This window comes from Tamandua tetradactyla, chromosome 1, assembly GCF_023851605.1.
Source record: "Tamandua tetradactyla isolate mTamTet1 chromosome 1, mTamTet1.pri, whole genome shotgun sequence".
Taxonomy (NCBI): domain Eukaryota; kingdom Metazoa; phylum Chordata; class Mammalia; order Pilosa; family Myrmecophagidae; genus Tamandua; species Tamandua tetradactyla.
The window spans coordinates 233,188,493-233,208,628 of record NC_135327.1 but is presented as its reverse complement, the minus strand read 5'-3'; the positions used below and the strand labels follow the sequence as shown (position 1 = coordinate 233,208,628).

At 37.8% G+C, this 20,136-nt stretch overlaps 1 protein-coding gene across 8 annotated transcripts in view; it reads left to right on the top strand.

Annotated features, from left to right (window-relative positions):
- LOC143678023 (ankyrin repeat domain-containing protein 26-like) overlaps positions 1–20,136 on the top strand; it is a 148,499-nt gene that overhangs the window by 11,471 nt on the left and 116,892 nt on the right. For 7 of the 8 annotated variants that reach the window (XR_013173023.1, XM_077154903.1, XM_077154923.1 and 4 more), the window contains 2 exons: positions 600–670; positions 13,052–13,088. Coding sequence is in view for 5 of the 8 variants with exons in the window: in XM_077154903.1 (XP_077011018.1) it covers positions 600–670; positions 13,052–13,088 (108 nt within the window). In the remaining 3 variants the exon portion in view is untranslated. Of the gene's footprint in view, positions 1–599; positions 671–13,051; positions 13,089–15,247; positions 18,014–20,136 lie in introns of those variants that run through there. The other variant, XM_077154914.1, reaches the window with a different exon arrangement.

Below are 20,136 nucleotides of genomic sequence, written 5' to 3'. Positions count from 1 at the left end.
AATAACCAGAGTTAGGTCTTAATAACATTTCCTGGAAATTGCAACATTTGAATGTTAAAATTTAAGAAAATAACCCCATTGGGTCTTATTTGAGATTCCAAAATAGTTTCAGCAATAAAGTTCAAGACAAATTATCCAATTACTTCAGTGTTTCTGTGAACAATGCTTTGTATATTAGCCCATTAAATCCTCATAACACCTTGGTGAAGTGGGGCAGTAAGATCCCTATTTCGTAGAGGAACACATTGAGCCTCAGTGCAGGGACTAATCCAAGAACAGATAGCTGTGTGTTACAGAGCTAGGATGTGTTGAGTGCAGGAAACTTTCCATTATGTTACACTAGATCCAGGTAAGTTATTGAGCTGTTCTGCCCCCAATTCAGGACCACTTCACTCTGTTTTTTTCTTCTTCTTCAGTTAAATGCTTAAGAAGAAGTTTGTGGAGCTTGTATGCTTGAAGTGTATGGGATAATTAAATCCTGGGTTCTTAACTCTGACACTGTCTGAAATCTTTTGAGAATTATTTAATATGTATGATAAATTGGCATCAATTTCATATTGGCATCAAAGTAATAATATTATCAAATTTTTTATACACAGCTGTCGCCAACTAATTTCTGAGTATAAAGAAGAAAAGCTGTCTAAAAATTTCTCTCAAAATAATAATCCAGGTAAGATTTCTGGTAGTGAAATTACTCTTGGTGGTTCTACCATAAATAAAGAAAATCAGAGCAAGAAGGTTCTGATATAATGAAAGAGCAATTTAAAAAATCAGTGTGTAAATTCCTGGGGTTTTTTGCTTAATGGTCTAGAATTCAGAATTTTTAAAGAAATTAATTGTAGATAATTTATATTCTGAAACAGTATTTTCTGAAAAGAAATTCATTTATTTAATCACAGCCCCTGAAATTTGCCATATATCTTTGCGTAAATAAGAAAAAGGAATTTTTAAATTAATTTTTAAAGAATATAACAACAAACCAACATAAGCATCCTTAGCATATGATCATTCTGTTCTACATATATAATCAGTGATTCACAATATCATCACATAGTTGTATATTCATCATCATGATCATTTCTTAGAATATTTGCATCAATTCAGAGAAAGAAATAAAAAGAAAACAGAAAAAAATTCTTACATACCATACCTTACCCCCCCCTTTCCTTGATCACTATCATTTCCATCTACTAAATTAATTTTAATGTTTGTTCCCCTTATTATTTATTTTTAATCCATATGTTTTACTCTTCTGTCAATAAGGTAGATAAAAGAAGCATCAGACACAAGGTTTTCACAGTCACACAGTCACATTGCAAAAGCTCTATCATTATACGATCATCTTCAAGAAACATGGCTACTGGAACACAGCTCTACATTTTCAGGCAGTTCCCTCCAGCCTCTCCATTACATCTTGACTAACAAGGTGATATGTATTTAATGCGTAAAAATAACTAAATTTATTTTAACATTTGTTCCCCCTATTATTTATTTTTATTCCATCTGTTCTACTCGTCTATTGACAAGGTAGATAAAAGGAGCATCAGACACAAGGTTTTCACCATCACACAGTCACATTGTGAAAGCTATGTCATTATTCACTCATCAAGAAACATGGCTACTGGAACACAGCTCTACATTTTCAGGCAGTTCCCTCCAACCTCTCCATTACATTTTTTTTTCTTTCAAATTTTCTTTAATTTTTATGGGTATTATGCAGTTACTGCTGGTTCTTTTTTGTTTTTTTAATTTATTTATTAATTTAAAAAAATTTAATAAACAAAATAAAACATTCACATATATAATCAGTAATTCACAATATCATCACTTAGTTGCATATTCATCATTTCTTAGAACATTTGCATCAATTCAGAAAAAGAAATAAAAAGACAATAGAAGAAGAAATAAAACGAAAACAGGAAAAAAAAGATTATACCTACCATACCCCTTACCCCTCGCTTTCATTGATCACTAGCATTTCAAACTAAATTATTTTAACATTTGTTCCCCCTATTATTTATTTTGATTCCGTATGTTCTACTCGTTTGTTGGCAAGGTAGATAAAATGAGCATCAGACACAAGGTTTTCACAATTACACAGTCACATTGTGAAAGCGATATCATTATTCAGTCATCATCAAGATCTCCATTACATTTTAACTAATAAGGTGACATCTATTTAATGTGTAATAATAACCTCCAGGATAACCTCTCGACTCTGGAATCTCTCAGCCATTGACACTTTATTTTGTCTCATTTCGCTGTTCCCCCTTTTGGTTGAGAAGGTTAAGAAAAAGGAATTTAAAGTTAGAATGTTGTATGTTTCCTGTATAATCTCATAACAACAATTTGTACTCCTTATAAAAGTGGATATTTTATTTTAATTTTACAATGAATAGATTACATTCAGTAAATGAATATTAGTTATTACATGATGATTTGTGTCACTAAAAAAGAACTGTCTTTAAGATAGGAACCCAGTGCTACCTTTTTGGTACCATAAACAAATGACCAATCTGTAAGAATTAAGTTAGCACAAAACTTTGTGTGCGCTAACATTGATACATTTTTTTAAAAGATACCTACAGATAGTACAAAAGTAGAAAGCAAGTCCTTTTTGAGAAACATGGCTATTTAACATTTTGTTATGCCAACAAGGCCTTGGTATTATCAGCTTCGTTCTTCATGTAAGTTAAAATACAGTGAGATATATTGACCTCTTTATAACAAGACACTTTGTCCTATCTTTTGAATAATTGTCATGATTTAGTAATTTTTAAATTTGTTATAACAAGTTGCTTTATTACCTTTAGCCAAAAGATTAGCATAATGAATATCAAGTAGCCCAACAGTGGATTTGACAAATTATAATTAAATGACAAAGTGTTTCACAGTAACAGAATGCTACAGTGATAATTGTGCCCCTGATGTGGCATCTAATGGAGGGTACAACCTGAACAGCATAAAGACCCCTTTAATTTAGTGGACACTTGTCAAAGAACTTCTGTAAGTTAGGTTTTGCGAGTTAGATGCAGAGGTGAAATAGACAGTTTTGATCATTAAGCTGTTCATAATAAAAAATAACTGTTCTCTGGCTTTTCAAAAGAATAAAATACCCACTTTTATTCATTTATTCCCTTGCCCACTTAAATAAGTATCTTTTAAATATCTGTCTTTTAGGTACTAAGCATTATTCTCTATTGCAGAAAGCAAGCATTTTAAAAATAGAGGTCCTGCTGTCCAAGTGTGTGTTATTATCACTGTTGTTTTTGTTAGTTACTAAAGTGCTTACTATGTACTAGAAGCCCTTCAGGACCATACAATTATCTTTATTATTTATTGTTTATTAAAATATGTTTGGTGTGTGATATGTGCCAAACATTTAAGTCTATTGTGAGGAATTAGAACTTTAAAAAAGTGGGTAGGGTTTAAGATAAGCATCAGTGTGTGTAGAAGTTTGCCAGGTGAAGAGGTAGGAGGACTATATTTGGCAGAAGAAAACATCCAGCAGGATTACATGTTTTGTACAATGGACAGCAAGGGCTGAGGCTAAGATACATGTGAGAACTTTGCAAGATATATGAGCAGTTCAGTTTTCCTGGTGCATGAAGTGTGATATGGGAATGGTTGGGAATGAGTGAATATATAGGTTACGCAAGTTTCTGAAAGTCTTTTTAATACCATAGAAAGGAATAGACATCCTGTAGGCCATGGGAAGTTTACCAGCTAGAATGCTTTTGGCCGAAAATAACAGATGACCTGATGAACAGTGCCTTAACCAACCCCAGGGATGTTTTGGTGGCTCAGTGATGATATCAAGAACCCAGGTGTTTTTAAACCTTTTTTATCATATAGTATAACATATATACAAAGCAAAGAAAAAAGCAGTAGTTTTCAAAGCACCCTTCAAAAAGTGGTTACAGGATAGATCCCAGAGTTTGTCATGAGCTACCGTATGATTCCCTCATATTTTTCCTTCTAGCTGCTCCAGAAAATAGGAGGCTAGAAGACTTAAATATTTTATCATCACAATCGACTTTTTTTTTGTGAACAGTAACATATTCAAAAAAGCGATACATTTGAAAGCACAGCACCGCAATTAGTTGTAGAACATATTTTAGACTTTGAATGGGTTATGGTTTCACAATTTTAGGTTTTTACTTCTAGCTGCTCTAAAATACTGGAGACTAAAAGAGATATGAATTTAATGATTCATTATACGTATTCATTTGTTAAGTCCTAGCTTCTGTGTATAACTTCACCATCAACTTTGATCTTTCCATACCTCTCTTTGGGGTTGTTTGCACTATGACAATTCTAAATTTTTAATATTGGAAAGGTCTGTCATTCATACAGGGTAGGGAGATGGAAATATCTGATGTTCTGGAGAGACTGGGCTAGGTTTCAGGACTTATCTGGATCAGGCACCCATCTGTAAGTTCTAGGTTTCTGAAAAGTTACTCAAGTGTCTGAAACCCTTGTGGAATCTTAGAAATTGCCGTAGATGTCCTTTAGGATTGGCTGGAATGGTCCTGGTTGGGGATTGGCAGATTATGATAGGTAACCTCTCAACTCCATTTGAACTCTCTCTGCCATTGATACTTTATTAATTACACCTCTTTTCCCCCTTTTGGTCAGGTTGTAATTGTTGATCCCATGGTGCCAGGTCTGGATTCAGTCCTGGGAGTCATCTTCAACGTCACCAGGGAGACTTACACCCCTGGATGTCATGTCCCATGTAGGGGGGAGGGCAATGATTTCACTTGCAGAGTTGGGCTTAAAGAAACTGAGGCCACCTCTGAGCACCAACAGAGGTCCTCCAGAAGTAACTCTTAGACATGCCTATAGGTAGTCTAAGCTTCTATGCTACCTACATAAGCTTCACAAGAGTAAGCCTCATGATCAAGGGCATGTCCTATTGATTTGTGTATCCCTAAAGTTGACACAGTATCTGGGAATTCCCTGGTAAGGTTTAATAATTCCGTATTCTTTCTCCCCTCCCTCAGGGGACTTTGGCAATACTTTTTGATTATCTGCTTACTATACTCTAGGATGTTTCCAGGCATTACAATAATCTATCCAGGATTAAAGGACCACTTTCTTATTCTGTGCTTCCTGTATTTCAGTTATTCAAATGAGCTATACAGATAGGTTGAATTAGATTATGCACTACAGAAAATTTCAGTTCCAGAGCAGATAAGTCTGTCTTCCATTGGTCTCAAGGAGTATGTGTGATTGTAAAATGTAGACACTGCCTTCCTTTTCCCTGTGTTCTGAATTACTTCAACCCCAACCTGTTCGGATTTGATCTTATCTCTAAATATCAAGTTATATATACAAAACAGCCTCTCAAAATCCAGAAATAATAATTACTACTCCAAACGTAATATGTGTCTGCTCTAAAAGCTTACAATCTAGGCCCCTGTTTTCTTATAAGCATTTTCTAAAGGTGACCGTACCATTGTTGTTTTTTTGTTTCTGGCTTATTTTGTCTCACCAAATGTCCCACATGTTCATTCACATCATTGCATGTCTCATGATATTGTTCCTTTTTGTAGCAGCACAGCCTTTGTTCATAAATATACACCATCGTTCGCCAATCTACTTCTCCATTAGTGCATCGTTCAGCCACCTGCGTTCATTGGGCATCATGTAGAAGGCCCCAAATGTACAGTTCATCAACATTCTCAATTTTAGATAATTTCATTGTTCCCAAGAACCAGAAAACCAATAAACACACCCTCACAAATGGAAAATCTAAACCTCCTCTTAACTGTTGTCCCTCACCGCGTTACTTACCTTTGCTATTACTGTAGTAGTCCTGATTGTTTCCTTTTGAACATAGCTCGTAGCATGCAATAACAGTTTTCTCCCAGTACTCTGGACTTAAACACTCTTTATACAAGAATCGTATCTTTGAAATAATTCTTACGAGAACTCATTCATATTTCTAGTGAGTCAGTGAGACACGTAGGAAGGACTGTACAACCCCTTTCAATCTTGTTCATCTTCAATATGGTAATAATTACTTCTAGACTCATTAGAGAATCACCTTCGTGCCTATCTGTTCCCTTACATTGGAGTTCAACCGCATTAGAATGGTTCACCCATCTCTAGATTCTGTGTATCTCTAAGTCCCCTATATTCTGTATTATAAACCTCTGATAATACCTTTATGCTGGTCATAAAAGTGAACTCATACAGTATCTGTCCTTTTGTGTCTGGCTAATTTCGCTCAGCATTATGTCCTCAAGGCTCATCCATCTTGTCATGTGCTTCAGGACATCATTTTGTCTTACTGCTGCATAATATTCCATTGTATGTATATACCACATTTTGTTGATCCACTCGTTTGTTGATGGGCGTTTGGTTTGTTTCCATCTTTTGGTGATTGAATAATGATGCTGTGAACATTGGTGTGCAAATGTCTGTTTGTGGCATTGCTTTCAGCTCTTCTGGGTATATACGAAGTAGTGCTATTGCTGGGTCATAGGGCAACTGGATATTTAGTATCCTAAGGATCCGCCAAACAATCTTCCATGGTGGTTGCACCATTATATATTCCCAGCAGCAGTGCGTAAGTGTGTCCCAGTTTCTCCATATCCTCACCAACATGTATAGTTTTGTGTTTGTTTAATAGCAGCCATTCTTATAGGTGTGAGGTGGTATCTCATTGCAGTCTTGATCTTCATTTCCCTTATAGCCAGTGAAAATGAGCGTCTCTTCATGTGCTCTTGAGCCATTTGTATTTGCTCTTCAGACACATGCCTACTCATGTCTTTAGCCCAATTGGATTGTTTATTCTTTTGTCGTTGAGTTGTGTGATTTCTTTGCATATACAGGAAATCAAACCTTTGTCCAATATGTGATATACAAATATTTTTTCCCATTGAGTTGGCTGCCTCTTCACCTTTTTGACAAAGTCTTTTGAGGTACAGAAGCATTTGATTTTGAGGAGTTCCCATTTATCTATTTTTCCTTTTGTTCCTTGTTCTTTGGGTGTAAAGTTTAGGAATCTACCTCCTATTACTAGATCTTGAAGATATTTCCCTACATTTTCTTCTAGAAGCTTTATGATGATAGTTCTTATATTTAGGTATTTGATGCATTTTGAGTTAATTTTTGTGTAGGGTGTAAGATAGGGGTCCCCTTTCATTCTCTTGGCTATTGATATCCAGTTCTTCCATGCCCAATTATTGAAAAGACTATTTTGTCGCAGTTCAGAGGATTTGGGGGCTTTGTCAAAAATCGGTTGACCATAGATTTGGTGGTCTATTTCTGCACTCTCAATTTGATTCCATTGGTCAGTGCTTCTGTCTATGTGCCAGTACCAGGCTGTTTTCACCACTGTGGCTTTATAATAGGTTTCGTAGTCAGGGAGTGTTAATCCTCCCACTTCGTTCTTCATTTTTAGGATGCTTTTAGCTATTCAGGGTTTCTTTCTCTTCCAGATGAATTTGGTAGTTAGCTTTTCCAAATCTTCAATGTAGGTTGTTGGAATTTTGGTTGGTACTTTGTTGAATCTTAGATCAGTTTGGGGAGAATTAACATCTTAACTATATTTAGCCTTTCTATCCATGAGCAGGGAATGTCTTTCCACCTATTTAGATCTCCTTTGATTTCTTTTAGCAATGTTACATAGTTTTCTGTGTATAAGTCCTTTACGTCCCTAGTTAAGTTCATTCCAAAGTATTTGATTCTTTTAGTTGCTATTTGGAGTGGAATTTTTTTCCTTCACTGACTCCTCAACTAGCTCATTGCTTATGTATAGAAATGTTACTGATTTCTGCAGATTAATTTTATATCCTGCCACCTTGCTGAATTTGTTTGTTAGCTCAAGTAACTTTGCTGTAGATTGCTCAGGAAGTACTAAGTAGAGTATCATATCATCAGCAAATAATAGTATAGTATCATATCATCAGCAAATAATGAGAGTTTTACTTCTTCCTTTCCAATTTGTATGCCTGTTATTTCTTTGTCCTATCTGATTGCTCTAGCTGGAACTTCTAGCACAATGTTGAATAATAGTGTTGACAGTGGTCATCCTTGTCTTCTACCTGATTTTAGGGGGAAGGCTTTCAGTCTTTCTCCATTGAGTGCGATGCTGGCTATCGGTTTTTCATATATTCCCTTTATCATATTGAGGTAGTTACCTTTGATTCCTATCTTTTGGCGTGTTATTATCAGAAAAGGATGCTGAATTTTGTCAAAAGCTTTTTTAGTATCAATTGATGTGATCATGAGATTCTTCCCTTCTGATTTGTTAATGTGCTGTATTACATTGATTGATTTTCTTATGTTAAACCACTCTTGAATTCCTGGTATAAATCCTACTTGAGTGTGATGTATAATTCTTTTAATGTGTCATTGGGTTTGATTTGCTAGTATTTTGTTGAGAATTTTTACATCTGTGTTCATTAGGGAGATTGGTCTGCTGCTTTCCTTTCTTGTAGCATCTTTGTCTGGCTTTAGTGTTAGAGTGATGTTAGCTTCATAAAATGAGTTAGGTAGTGTTCCTTTTTTCTCAGTTTTCTGGAAGAGTTTGAGCAGGATTGGTGTTGGATCTTTCTGGAATGTTTGACGAAATTCCTCTGTGAAACCGTCTGGGCTTTTCTTTTTAGGAAGTTTCCTTTTTTGTGTGTGTATGCTGTATGGTGGGGTCCCATTTCATTACTTTTCCATGTGAGTATCCTGCTATTGCAGCACTATGTGTTAACTTTTTGTTTGTTGTATTTTGTTTGTTTTTGGAAAAATGCATGGACTGGGAATTGAACCTGGGTTTCCTGCATAGCAAGCTAGAATTTTACCACTGAACTACCTTTGCACCCTCTTTAGGAAGTTTTTTGATGACTGATTGAATCTCTTTACTTGTAATTGGTTTGTTGAGATCTTCTCTTTTTCTTCTCAGGTCGGTGTAGGTAATTTATGTGTTTCTACGAATTTGTCTCTTCCATCTGAATTATCTAGTTTATATATGGTTGTTCATAGTATCCGCTTATGATTTAAAAATTTTTCAGGTTCCATGGTAATGACCCTGCCCCACCCGCAATTTTGATTTTGTTTATTTGCATCCTCTTTACTTTTTTTTGACATGGGCAGGCACCGGGAATCGGAATGGCAGGTGAGAACTCTGCCACTGAGCCACTGTTGCTGGCCCCTCTCTCTTTATTTTTTTGAACTAAAACATTTAAGTTCCAAAATAATTGAATGTGGTCATTTAAGATGTTCTTTGTCTTCTCGTTATCTTTTTTTTTTTTTGTCCATTATCGTAGTATCTGATGACATATGCCTTATAAGCGGAAAAAGCATGATTTCTGTAGACATTTGTCACATAATGGGAAGGGTTGAGAAAAAATGACATGAGATAATACTATAGAACACTAACTGTTTGGACCATCATGCTCTATGAGGTGGGCCCAGATATACATTCTAGCACTGGAAGAAGATGTTCTCAAGAGGCTATACTTTATCAAACTGGAATCACAGGGTCTTTTTTCTTATTTGGCAATTGCAAATAAGGCCAGATTGTTTGACCTGGCATTCAATACCCAGATCAGTATGTATCAGTATGCTTCTCATTGATCCTCTTCCTGTGAGGAATGAGTTTGAAAACAGTCTGTGCTCTACAACATGACTTATGTTCGACAAGTACATTCATGGTCATGGAAATTGTCTTTAGAAAGTTCCTTATTTTCCTTGGAAAGCAATGAAAAAGAATGATTTCTCCCATCATGGGGAGAAACAACCGATGGCACTTTCTCATTGCTTGTGTGTGTTGATAGGAGTTGGGTTTTTTTGTTTTTTTTTTTTTGGCATTTCTGGTAATGCTTCATGGCAACTTGCCACCTTTTACAAAAATTTTTTTTTTACTGATAAATCTGTACACACAAGCATTCAACACAACCTCTTCTGAGCTTCTTTTTGTAGTTCTTAGGAAAGCTTTTTTTTTTTTTTAACGTTTTTATCATACAGTATAACATATATGCAGAGCAAAGAAAGAAAAAAGCAATAGTTTTCAAAGCACTCTTCAACTAGTAGATACAGGACAAATCCCAGAGTTTGTCATGGGCTACCATATGCTCAAATGTTTTTCCTTCTAGCTGCTCCAGAATATAGGAGGCTAGAAGGCTTAAATATCTTTTTATCACAATTGACTTTTTTTTCTCCTTTTTTGTGAAAAATAACATATATGCAAAAAAGCAATAAATTTCAAAGCACAGCACTACAATTAGTTGTAGAACAGATTTCAGAGTTTGACATGGGTTACAATCCCACAATTTTAGGTTTTTACTTCTAGCTACTCTAAGATACTGGAGACTAAAATAGCTATCAATTTAATGATTCAGCAGTCATATTCATTTATTAAATCCTATCTTTACTGTATAATTCCATCATCATCTTTGATTATCTTTACTGTATTTTTCCAGCATCACCTTTGATCTTTCCATCCCTCTCTTTAGGGGTGTTTGAGCTATGGCTATTCTAACTTTTTCATATTGGAAGGATCTGTCACTAATATGGGGTATTGAGATGGAACTATCTGATGTTCTGGAGAGGCTGGGCCCTCTAGGTTTCAGAACTTATCTGGACCAGGGACCCGCCTGGAGTTTGTATGTTTCTGAAAAGTTACTCTAGTGTATGGAACCTTTGTGGAATCTTACCTGTTGCCCTAGATGTTCTTTAGGATTGTCTGGAATGGTCCTGGTTGGGATTTGGCAGGTTATGGTATCTTAGGAGAGTTTTCTCTCCAATACCTCTTATTCTGGGAGGTAAAATGCCAGCTGAATTTGAACCTTGTTTGCATTACATACAGAGTAGAGAAAATGACTAGGACTAAATTAACTCACCAGTATCTTCCCCAGAAGAAGATTAGAGAGAGTAAGTATGCTGATCTCTCTCGCACTTACCTTCACTGACAGCTCGAAAATCTTTGCTTCAAAGTAGAGTGCTTATTTGCTTTGCTCCCTTATAATATGGTGTTTCATCCTTAATGCAACAGTCTCAGCTGAAGAGCTTCAGCGTTGTGCCTGTGTCACAACAAAATATGTTTACTCTCTTCCAACTGCCTCTAGTGGCAAAAGTCCAGAAAAATCATACTATTTAAATTTGATGCTGTCAGCTCCTGATACTGATTCTGCTAATGATGCCATTTTCTGTCAGTCTGATAGGGATAGATCATTTACTTGTAGTTCTGAGATTTAAAAAGAATATATTTTTATTGAGAAATATCCACAGTCATACAGTCCAACCATATTATACACTCAGTGGCTCATAATATCATACACAGTTGTGTATTCTTCCTCATGATCATTTTTAAAACATTTGCATCACTCCAGAAAAAGACATATAAAGGAAAAAAAAAAAAGAATTCATAATCCTGTGCCCCTTACCACCCTCTCATTGACCCATAGTATTTCAGTAAACCCGGTTTTTAACCCTTTATCTTCCCTATTATTTATTTATTTTTAAATTCTTATTCTTAAACTTATTTATTCCTCTGTCCATACCCTGGATAAAAGGAGCATCACACACAAGGTTTTCACAATCATACAGTTGCTTGTAAAAGCTATATAGTTACACAGTCTTTTTCAAGAATCAAGGCTATTGGAACTCATCTCAACAGTTTCAGGTACTTCCCTCTAGCCACTCCAATATAAAAATTAAAAAGGGATATCTGTATAATGCCTAAGAAAAACTTCCAGGATAACCTCTCGACTCTGTTTGAAATCTCTCAACCACTGAGATTTTTTTTTCTCGTTTCTCTCTTCCCCCTGTTGGTCAAGAAGACTTTCTCATTCCCATAATGCTGGGTCCCAGCTCATCCCCAGAAGTCATACCCATGTTTTCAGGGAGATTTATACCCCTGGGAGTCATTTTCCATGTAGGGGGGAGGGTAGTGGGTTCATCTGCCAAGTTGACCAAATCTGAGCAACAAAAGAGGTTCTCTCTTGGGTTGACTCTTAGGCATAATTATAACTAGACTTAGTCTATCCTTTGCAGGAATAAGCTTCATAGGGGTGAGCACCAAGATTGATTGAGGGCTCAGCCTATTGAATTGGTTGTCCCTATTGCCTGCAAGAATATCAGGAATTCCCTGAATGGGGATGTTTAATATTTCCTCCTTTCTCCCCAGTCCCCTGAGGGGATTTTGCAAATACTTCTATTATCTGTCTAAATTACTTTGGGATATATTGGGATATCACACTAACCTGCACAAACCAACAAGATTGCGTGCCCTATTCAAGATTCCATGTAATTATGGTGTTCAGGTAAACTGTAGGCCTAAGATTTTGATAAATTACATTCTCCTTTCCTTGCATTTGAAAAATGCAAAGCAGGGGAAGTAGTAATTCTTAATGCATCAATTGCCTACCAATAGTACCATGAATATTTAATATAATCTTCACATGTGGTTCTCAAGGACTATTTTGTAACAGAGTCTCATCCTTTTTTAAAAAAAGAGATATATATATATTTAATTTAATTTTTTTATGGAAAGAAGGAGAGAATGAAAGAAATAGAGATAGAAAAGGAGAGAAAGGAAAAAAAGAGGAAAGGAGGAGGGAGAGCAGAGGGAGAGAAGAAGTGGGGAAGAGGAAGGGTAATATTGGCAGGAGATTACCACATTCCCCATCTGCCTCCAAAATCTTCATCCAGATCATACTAGAGCAAAATATCAGAGGCAGTTGCATTGACTTTCCATCTAGTTGCCGATCACTTCTTGGCCTATTTTCCAGAGCAATTCATTCGGCTTGCCCTTGATGTTATTATCTTTACCAGAGTCATTATATCAAGATCGTATACTATCTGTACTTTTGTGTCTAGAGTCTCATACTTTTATCATTAAGACTATATTTCTTTTGTTGATTTAAAATTTATTTTTTCTGTGTTCCAAGAAATGATCATGATGATGAATATGCAACTATGTGATGATATTTTGAATTACTCATTATATATGTAGAATGGAAGGATCAAAATAGGAATGTTTGAGTTCGTTTGGTGTTTTTTGGTATTAAAAAAATAAAATAATTAAAATTTATTTTTTCTGTAGGAGATGGAGAGAGTTCTGAAGAAGACTCTTTAAGCAGGTAGGATTTTACAGATTTTTAAATTATCTGTTAACTGAGGGCATACAGAGGAAAGAAATTAACATTTGTTGATTATTTTATTCTGGAATAGATAACATAGTATGTGCTTTTATCTCAAATAGTCATCACAACAGCTCTACTGGGTAGCTGTGCTATTATTACTTCATTTTTACTGATTGAGTGACTATGGTCCAGGTTGATGAATTGACCCAAGATTCCATAGTTAGCAAGTAGCTGAACCACGATTTGACTGTCAGCCTGCTAATTTCCTGGTCCATTCTCTGTTCTGTTAGCATAGGTTGATTGGTACCTGTGTATCATGGGGATAGAGACACAGGGTCCAGATAAGATCAGCTCTAAAAGTAATATATAGTTATGTGTTAACTCTAATTTAACTGTGTATCATGGGGATAGAGACACAGGGTCCAGATAAGATCAGCTCCAAAAGTAATATATAGTTCTGTGTTAACTATAACTCTGTTAGTTCTAGGGTTTGACCTCATATTTGACATTTGGTGTGGTAACCAGTATGTAGTTTTGATCGTGAATGGTTTTTGGGTAGCATGTCTTAGTTAGCTGTGGTAACAGGTCCATGGGTTTTATATAAGCAAGACCCTCTCAGGCATGTCTTCATAGGTAAGCTGGTATCTGCTCCCTAGAGATTACTTTACTGTAGAATGAAGAATATCTTCGTATAGACCGTTTTGTGTTAATAATACTCATTTTCTTATTAGAGTCTTACTGACTTTCCAGTCTGGTTTTGCCTTCAGTCTAGTGCTGGCCTAGTTCTGTCATGTTTACTCTTTTTCCTAGAGTCTTTTTTTCCTTCTTTCATGAATTTAAAATCTTTTCTTGATATTTTTACTTTCTTCTCTGCTTTTCTTGGTGTTTCTTTGTTCCATTTTTCATTTCTGCTAGCTAAGTAGTTCTGTTTTTCTGTAGGGATAATCATAAGCGTGTAGAATTTCAGGGTATTAAGGAATCATGGAGATTAATCACAATACCCTCTAGTACTTCATCCTCTGTTCATAGTTCTTACCAAGTTCAGATTGTTCAGGTTGAGAACCTGAAAGTCATGGAGATTAATGTGACTTATCTAGATCCTACGTATGGTAAGTGGCAGGAATGAATTTGAACTAAAATTTCTTAAGTTTGTGCCCAGTGCTCTTTCTTCTTTATCATCCTCTAGGTGTTATTAAGAGAAAAGTGAGAAGTGGGTCACTAGACCCAGTAGTGACCATAGTGGAAGAGAAAAAGCATGGAGTTATCAGAGGAGGCAAGTTTGGAGAGGGACAACACTGGGTTGAATAGGAAGAGGGTTTTAGAGAAGAGATATCAGATGCAATGGTTAGGTTCAGGTGTCAGTTTGGCAGGTGATGGTGCCCACTCATCTAGTCAATCAAATTTTTGATACCTTAACAGAGTTTTGTGAAATTAAGAGGTATAATGATGTTGGCTGGTTGTTCTTAGATATGCTGGATACAGTTATGAGAGAAAGGGATGAGCTAAAGTCTTGAGATTTGCAAGTTAAATGCCCTATGAAAGACATAAAGGTTTCTTTGTGTGCCCTGAAAGAAAATCTTATTTCCTGTGGTTGCAGACTTGAGATCTCTGAAAACCAGATCCCAGAGTTTCATTGTACGAATAGCAGATTTACAATGTAGACTAAATTCTCAGCCTTGTAGAGTGTCTGCTGTTAGAGTAAGGGCTCTTATTAGAAAAGAAGTGGATTCTGAAACTTGGGATAGTGACATATGGGTTGATAATAATGGCAGTGGGGACCTGGACATGCTGGATTCTGCGCTTTGCTAGATAGACCTGTAATGGTCTGTCCTGAAGAAACAACCACCCAATCTTCAGCCTGCCCTGAGGAGACAGCTACCCAACCTCCAGTCTGTCCTGAGGATTCTGCCATCCATCCTCCACTTAAGACATTAACCCTTCAGTGTCTGGTAAACCTGAAACCACCTCCCCTGGGGAAAAAACCTTCACTCCTATGCTTGGAACAATTAATCCTATTTCTCCAGATGAAACTGCAGCAGAGTGCAATTAGGTAATTGGCTTGAAAGACATTTTTCATTCTTTTCATGACCTGTCCCCACCACTCTTCTTCCCTTCAAGACCTTTGTGGTAGTTAGATTCAGTTGTCAACTTGGCCAGGTGAGCATACCTAGTTTTGTTGCTATGGACATGAGCCAATGGAATGTGAACCTCATCTGTTGCTGATTTACATCTACAGTCAGCTAGGAGGCGTGCCTGCTGCAATGATGGACGTTTGACTTAATTGGCTGATGCTTAGATGAGGGACCACAACGTAGCACAGCCTAAGCAGCTCAGCATTCCTCATCTCAGCACTCGCAGCTCAGCCCAGGCCTTTGGAGATGCAGAAAGAAGTCACCCCAGGGAAAGTTGCTGGAACCCAGGGGCCTGGAGAGAAGGCCAGCAGAGACCATCCTGTGCCTTCCCATGTAAGAAAGAAACTCAGTGGAAAGTTAGCTGCCTTTCCTCTGAAGAATTAAATAAAATAAATCCCCTTTTATTAAAAGCCAATCTGTCTCTGGTGTGTTGCATTCCGGCAGCTAGCAAACTAGAACAACCTATAACTAAAGTAAGATCCCAACAGGCTCTGATAGGTAAGGTGCAAAGTGTGATCCATGAGGAGGTGTGCTATACTCCAAAAGAACTACATGAGTTTTACAAAACTGTTTTTTTGCATGGGCAGGCACTGGGAATCAAACCTGGGTCTCTGGCATGGCAGGTGAGAGCTCTGCCAATGAGCCAGTGTGGCCCACCTGAGTTTTACAATTTGTATAGACAGAAATCAGGGGAATATGTGTGGGAATGAGATAATCCAATCAGTTGGATGTGATTCAATCAGTTGAAGACTTTTAAGGAAGAAGAGAGAATTTTCACTGCTTGTTCAGCCTCCGCCAGTGAGCCTCTCCTGTGGTGTTTATCGAAACCCTTCATTGGAGTTGTCAGCTTCACAGCCTGTCCTATGGATTTTGGACTCTTGCATTCACATGGTTGTGTGAGATACCTTTATCAGTCTCATATTTACACATATGTCCTGTTGGTTCTGTTGCTTTAGAAAATCCCAAGTAATAAATCATCCTCTGCAGATAACTACTCTTTTTGAGAAACAACTTTTAGCCTGTGTTTTAGTTAAATGCTGCTGGAAATGCAGTATATCAGCAATGGGTTGGCTTTTATAAAGGGAATTTTTTAAGTTACAAATTTACAGTTCTAAGGACATAAAAATGTCCAAACTAAGACATCCAGGGAAAGAAAAAATCTTGATTTAAAACTCCTCTGTCATCTGGGAAGGCACGTTGCTGGAATGTGCTGGTCCTTTGGCTTCTAGTTTCCAATAGCTTCCCCAGGGGGATTTTCTTTCTTCATTTCCACATGTCTCTGGGTGTCAGCCCTGAAGCTGTTCTTGAAATAGTTCCCTCTTAATGGACTCCAGCAAGTTGATTAAAACCTGCCTTGAGTGGGTGGAGACATATTCCATGGAAACCACCTAATCAAAAGATCCACCCACAATTGGGTGGGTCACATCTCCATGGAAACAACTGAATCAAGAAGATTCCACCTAACAATAGGTCTACTCCCTCAAGTGTGGATTAGGGTTGAAAGAATATGGCTTTTCTGAGAAACACAACAGTTTCAAACCAGCACAGCCTATTCCTGGGCCTTAGTAGAGATGTAATGCTTAAACATGAGCCATCAAGTTACCATGAGACCTGAGTTGCCTATCATAAGCTGGATTTGTCTGACCCACCAAGCCATAAAGTTGGGCACGCACAGCAGCACTCCATCATAAAATGGAAATAGTATATAACAGATGGGGCTTGAGCAGGTCTTGAAGGCACAGATAAATTACATGAGGAAGTGGCTGAAATGCCCATAGCCCCCACTCCTGCTACATTACCTTCTCCTTCCCAGCCGAGAACTATGGCCTTTTGGGGAGTTCCTTACAATCAGTTGACTGAGGAAGAGAAAATTTGGGCCTGGTTCACAGATCGTTCTGCATGATATGTAGGTACCACCCAAAAGTGGACAGCTGCAGCCCTACTGCTCCTTTCTGAAATGTCCCTGAAGGAACTTCGAGCAGTGTACCTGTTCATTCATTTTGCTTAGAAGGAGAATTGGACAGAGGTGTACTTGTATACTGACTCATGGGCTGTTGCTAATGGTTTGGCTTGATGGTCAGGGACTTGGAAGGCAATAAAGAGGTTTGGGGAAGAAGTATATGAATAGATCTTTCTGAGTGGGTAAAAAACATAAAGATATTTGTGTCCCATGTGAATACTTACCAGCGGAGTAAATTTTTACTAATGAAGTGGATGAGATGGTCTGTTCAATGGATACAAATCTTCCTCTTTCTACAGCCAGTTCTGTCATTGCCCAGTGGGCTCATGAATAAAGTGACGTGGTGGTAGGGATGGAGGTTATGCATGGGCTGAGCAACACGAACTTCTACTCACCAAGGCTGATCTGGCTACAGCCACTGCTGAGTGCCCCATCTGCCAGCAGCAGAAACTCACATTCAGTCCCCAATATGGTGCCATTTCCTGAGGTGATCAGCCTGGTACCTGTGGCAGGTTGATTACATTGGACCACTTCTATCATGGAAAGGGCAGTGATTTGTCCTAACTGGAATAGACCAACATACTCTGGATGGGTTTGCTTTCCCTGCATGCAGTTCTTCTGCCAAAACTACCGTCTGTGGACTTAAAGAGAGCCTTATCCACCGTCCTGTGATTCCACACAGCATTGCTTCTGATTAAGGAACATACTTTGTAGCGAATGAAGTGCAGGCGTGGGCACATACTCATGGAATTCTCTGGTCTTACCAGGAATGAAGGTTTGGGTCACCCCACCAGGGGAAGAACCACGGCCAGCTGAAGTGCTTGCTGAAGGTAAAGGGAACATGAAATAGGTAGTGGAAGAAGGTAGTGATAAATATGAACTACAACCACATGTCCAGTTACAAAACGAGGACTGTGATGGTATAAGTATTTCCTCCTTGTTTTGTTATGAGTTGTATTTTTGTATTTGTACATAAAACAAATATTTCTTCTTCTTATCATAGGACATAAGTCGTATTGTTCATGCTAATAGTGTTTAAGTTATGGAATACCTAGTTTAGGAATGAATATTACCTAAGGACTTTATTCTAGTTTGCTAGCTGCTGGAATGCAACACACCAGAAACAGAACGGCTTTTAAAAAGGGAAATTTAACAAGTTTCTAGTTTCTAGTTCTAAGGCTGAGAAAATGTCTCAATTACAGCAAGTTTATAGAAATGTCCAATCAAAGGCATCCAGGGAAAGATACCTTGGTTCAAGAAGGTTGATGAAGTTCAGGGTTTCATCAACCTTAAGTGAGAAGGCACATGGCAAATACAGTCAGGGTTCCTCTCTCAGCTGGAAGGGCACATGGCGAACACGGCGTCATCTGCTAGCTTTCTCTCCTGGCTTCCGGTTTCATGAAGCTCCCTGGGAGGTGTTTTCCTTCTTCATCTCCAAAGGTCGCTTGCTGGCTCGTGGACTCTCTGCTTCATGGTGCTGCAGCATTCTCTGTTCTCTCCAAATCTCTTCCATTCTCCAAAATGTTTCCTCTTTTATAGGACTTCAGAAACTTATCAAGACCCACCCAATGGGTGGAGACATGTCATCACTTAATCCAGTTTAATAGCCACTCTTGACTAAATCACATCATCCAGGGAGATGATCTCATTACAGTTTCAAACATACAGTACTGAATAGGGAATGGGATTTCGATTAAAACATGGCTTTTCTAGGGGACATACGTCCTTTCAAACCAGCACAGACTTGCACCCTATTCTGGAGAGAATTAGTGCATTTCTGATTGTATGCAGGACAGTTCAGTATTGTTAGGTGAAACATATGTCTGTTATTATGTTCTGTTTAGAGATTAAGTATGATTTAAGGTGATGTGTGTAGGTGCCAAGTTGACAAGTGGTGGCCTGTAATGATTAGGTTCAGGTATCAGCTTGGCCAGGTGATAGTGCCTAGTTGTCTGATCAGGCAAGCTCTGGCATAACTGTTACTGCAAGGATGTTTTGTCGCTTGTTGATAAACCAGAAAGCTGGATTGTTAAATCATTAGTCAACTGATTGCATCTGTGACTGATTACATCTACGATCTACTAAGGATGTGTCTTCTGCAAACAAGAGAATGCAAGCAGGTGGATTTGATCCAATTAGTTGAAGACTTCTAGGGGAGAAGAGGGAACTTTCACTTTGCAGCCAGCCAACCTCTCCAGTGGAGTTCGTCTAGACCCTTCGGAGTTGCCAGTGCTCCAGTCTGCCCCATGGATTTTGGACTCCTGCGTTCTCCCGGTTGTGTGAGACACTTTTATAAATCACATATTTACAGATATTTCCTGCTGGTTCTGTTCTTCTAGAGAGCCCTTAGTAATGCATTGGAGTATTGGATTCTTTGACACATTTGATAAAGATAAATCATAGCAATGAAGGTCATGGGATATTGGAAAGGCTTAGGGGATTCATGGGAGTCCTGAACAGGTTGCTGCTTTTTAAAAATTTGTTTTTTGAATTGGAGGAATTAATAAACTTCAGGATTTCTATTGAAAGATCTTAAAATAACTTGAGCCTCTGGGAAGAGACTTCATAGCAGATAGGAATGTGGTATCATCTACCTGTACCCCAACTTAGAAAGGGTGACTCAGACCCCCTAGCATACTAGGAGGTTGGAGGTTGCTGTACTACCTAGGTCTGTGGCCAAGTGTAAGTGTCCCCTAACCTTCACCCCTTTGTCTAATTCACTGATATCCTTCCCCTGTACGTGAAGGGGAAGGGTGGGATGGGGATGACTGTCAGGTCAGCCAGCTTTTGTTGAGTACTTGATAATATACCTGTGTGGAGGGTCAGTTACTGAGACTATGTTTAGTTTGTTTCCCAGCAGTAAGGAAATAGGAGTGCCCACTCTTGGTCATTTGAGCCCATCCTTGTTCCTGGAATCTGTCTTCATATACTGAATATTTAAGTATTGGGACTG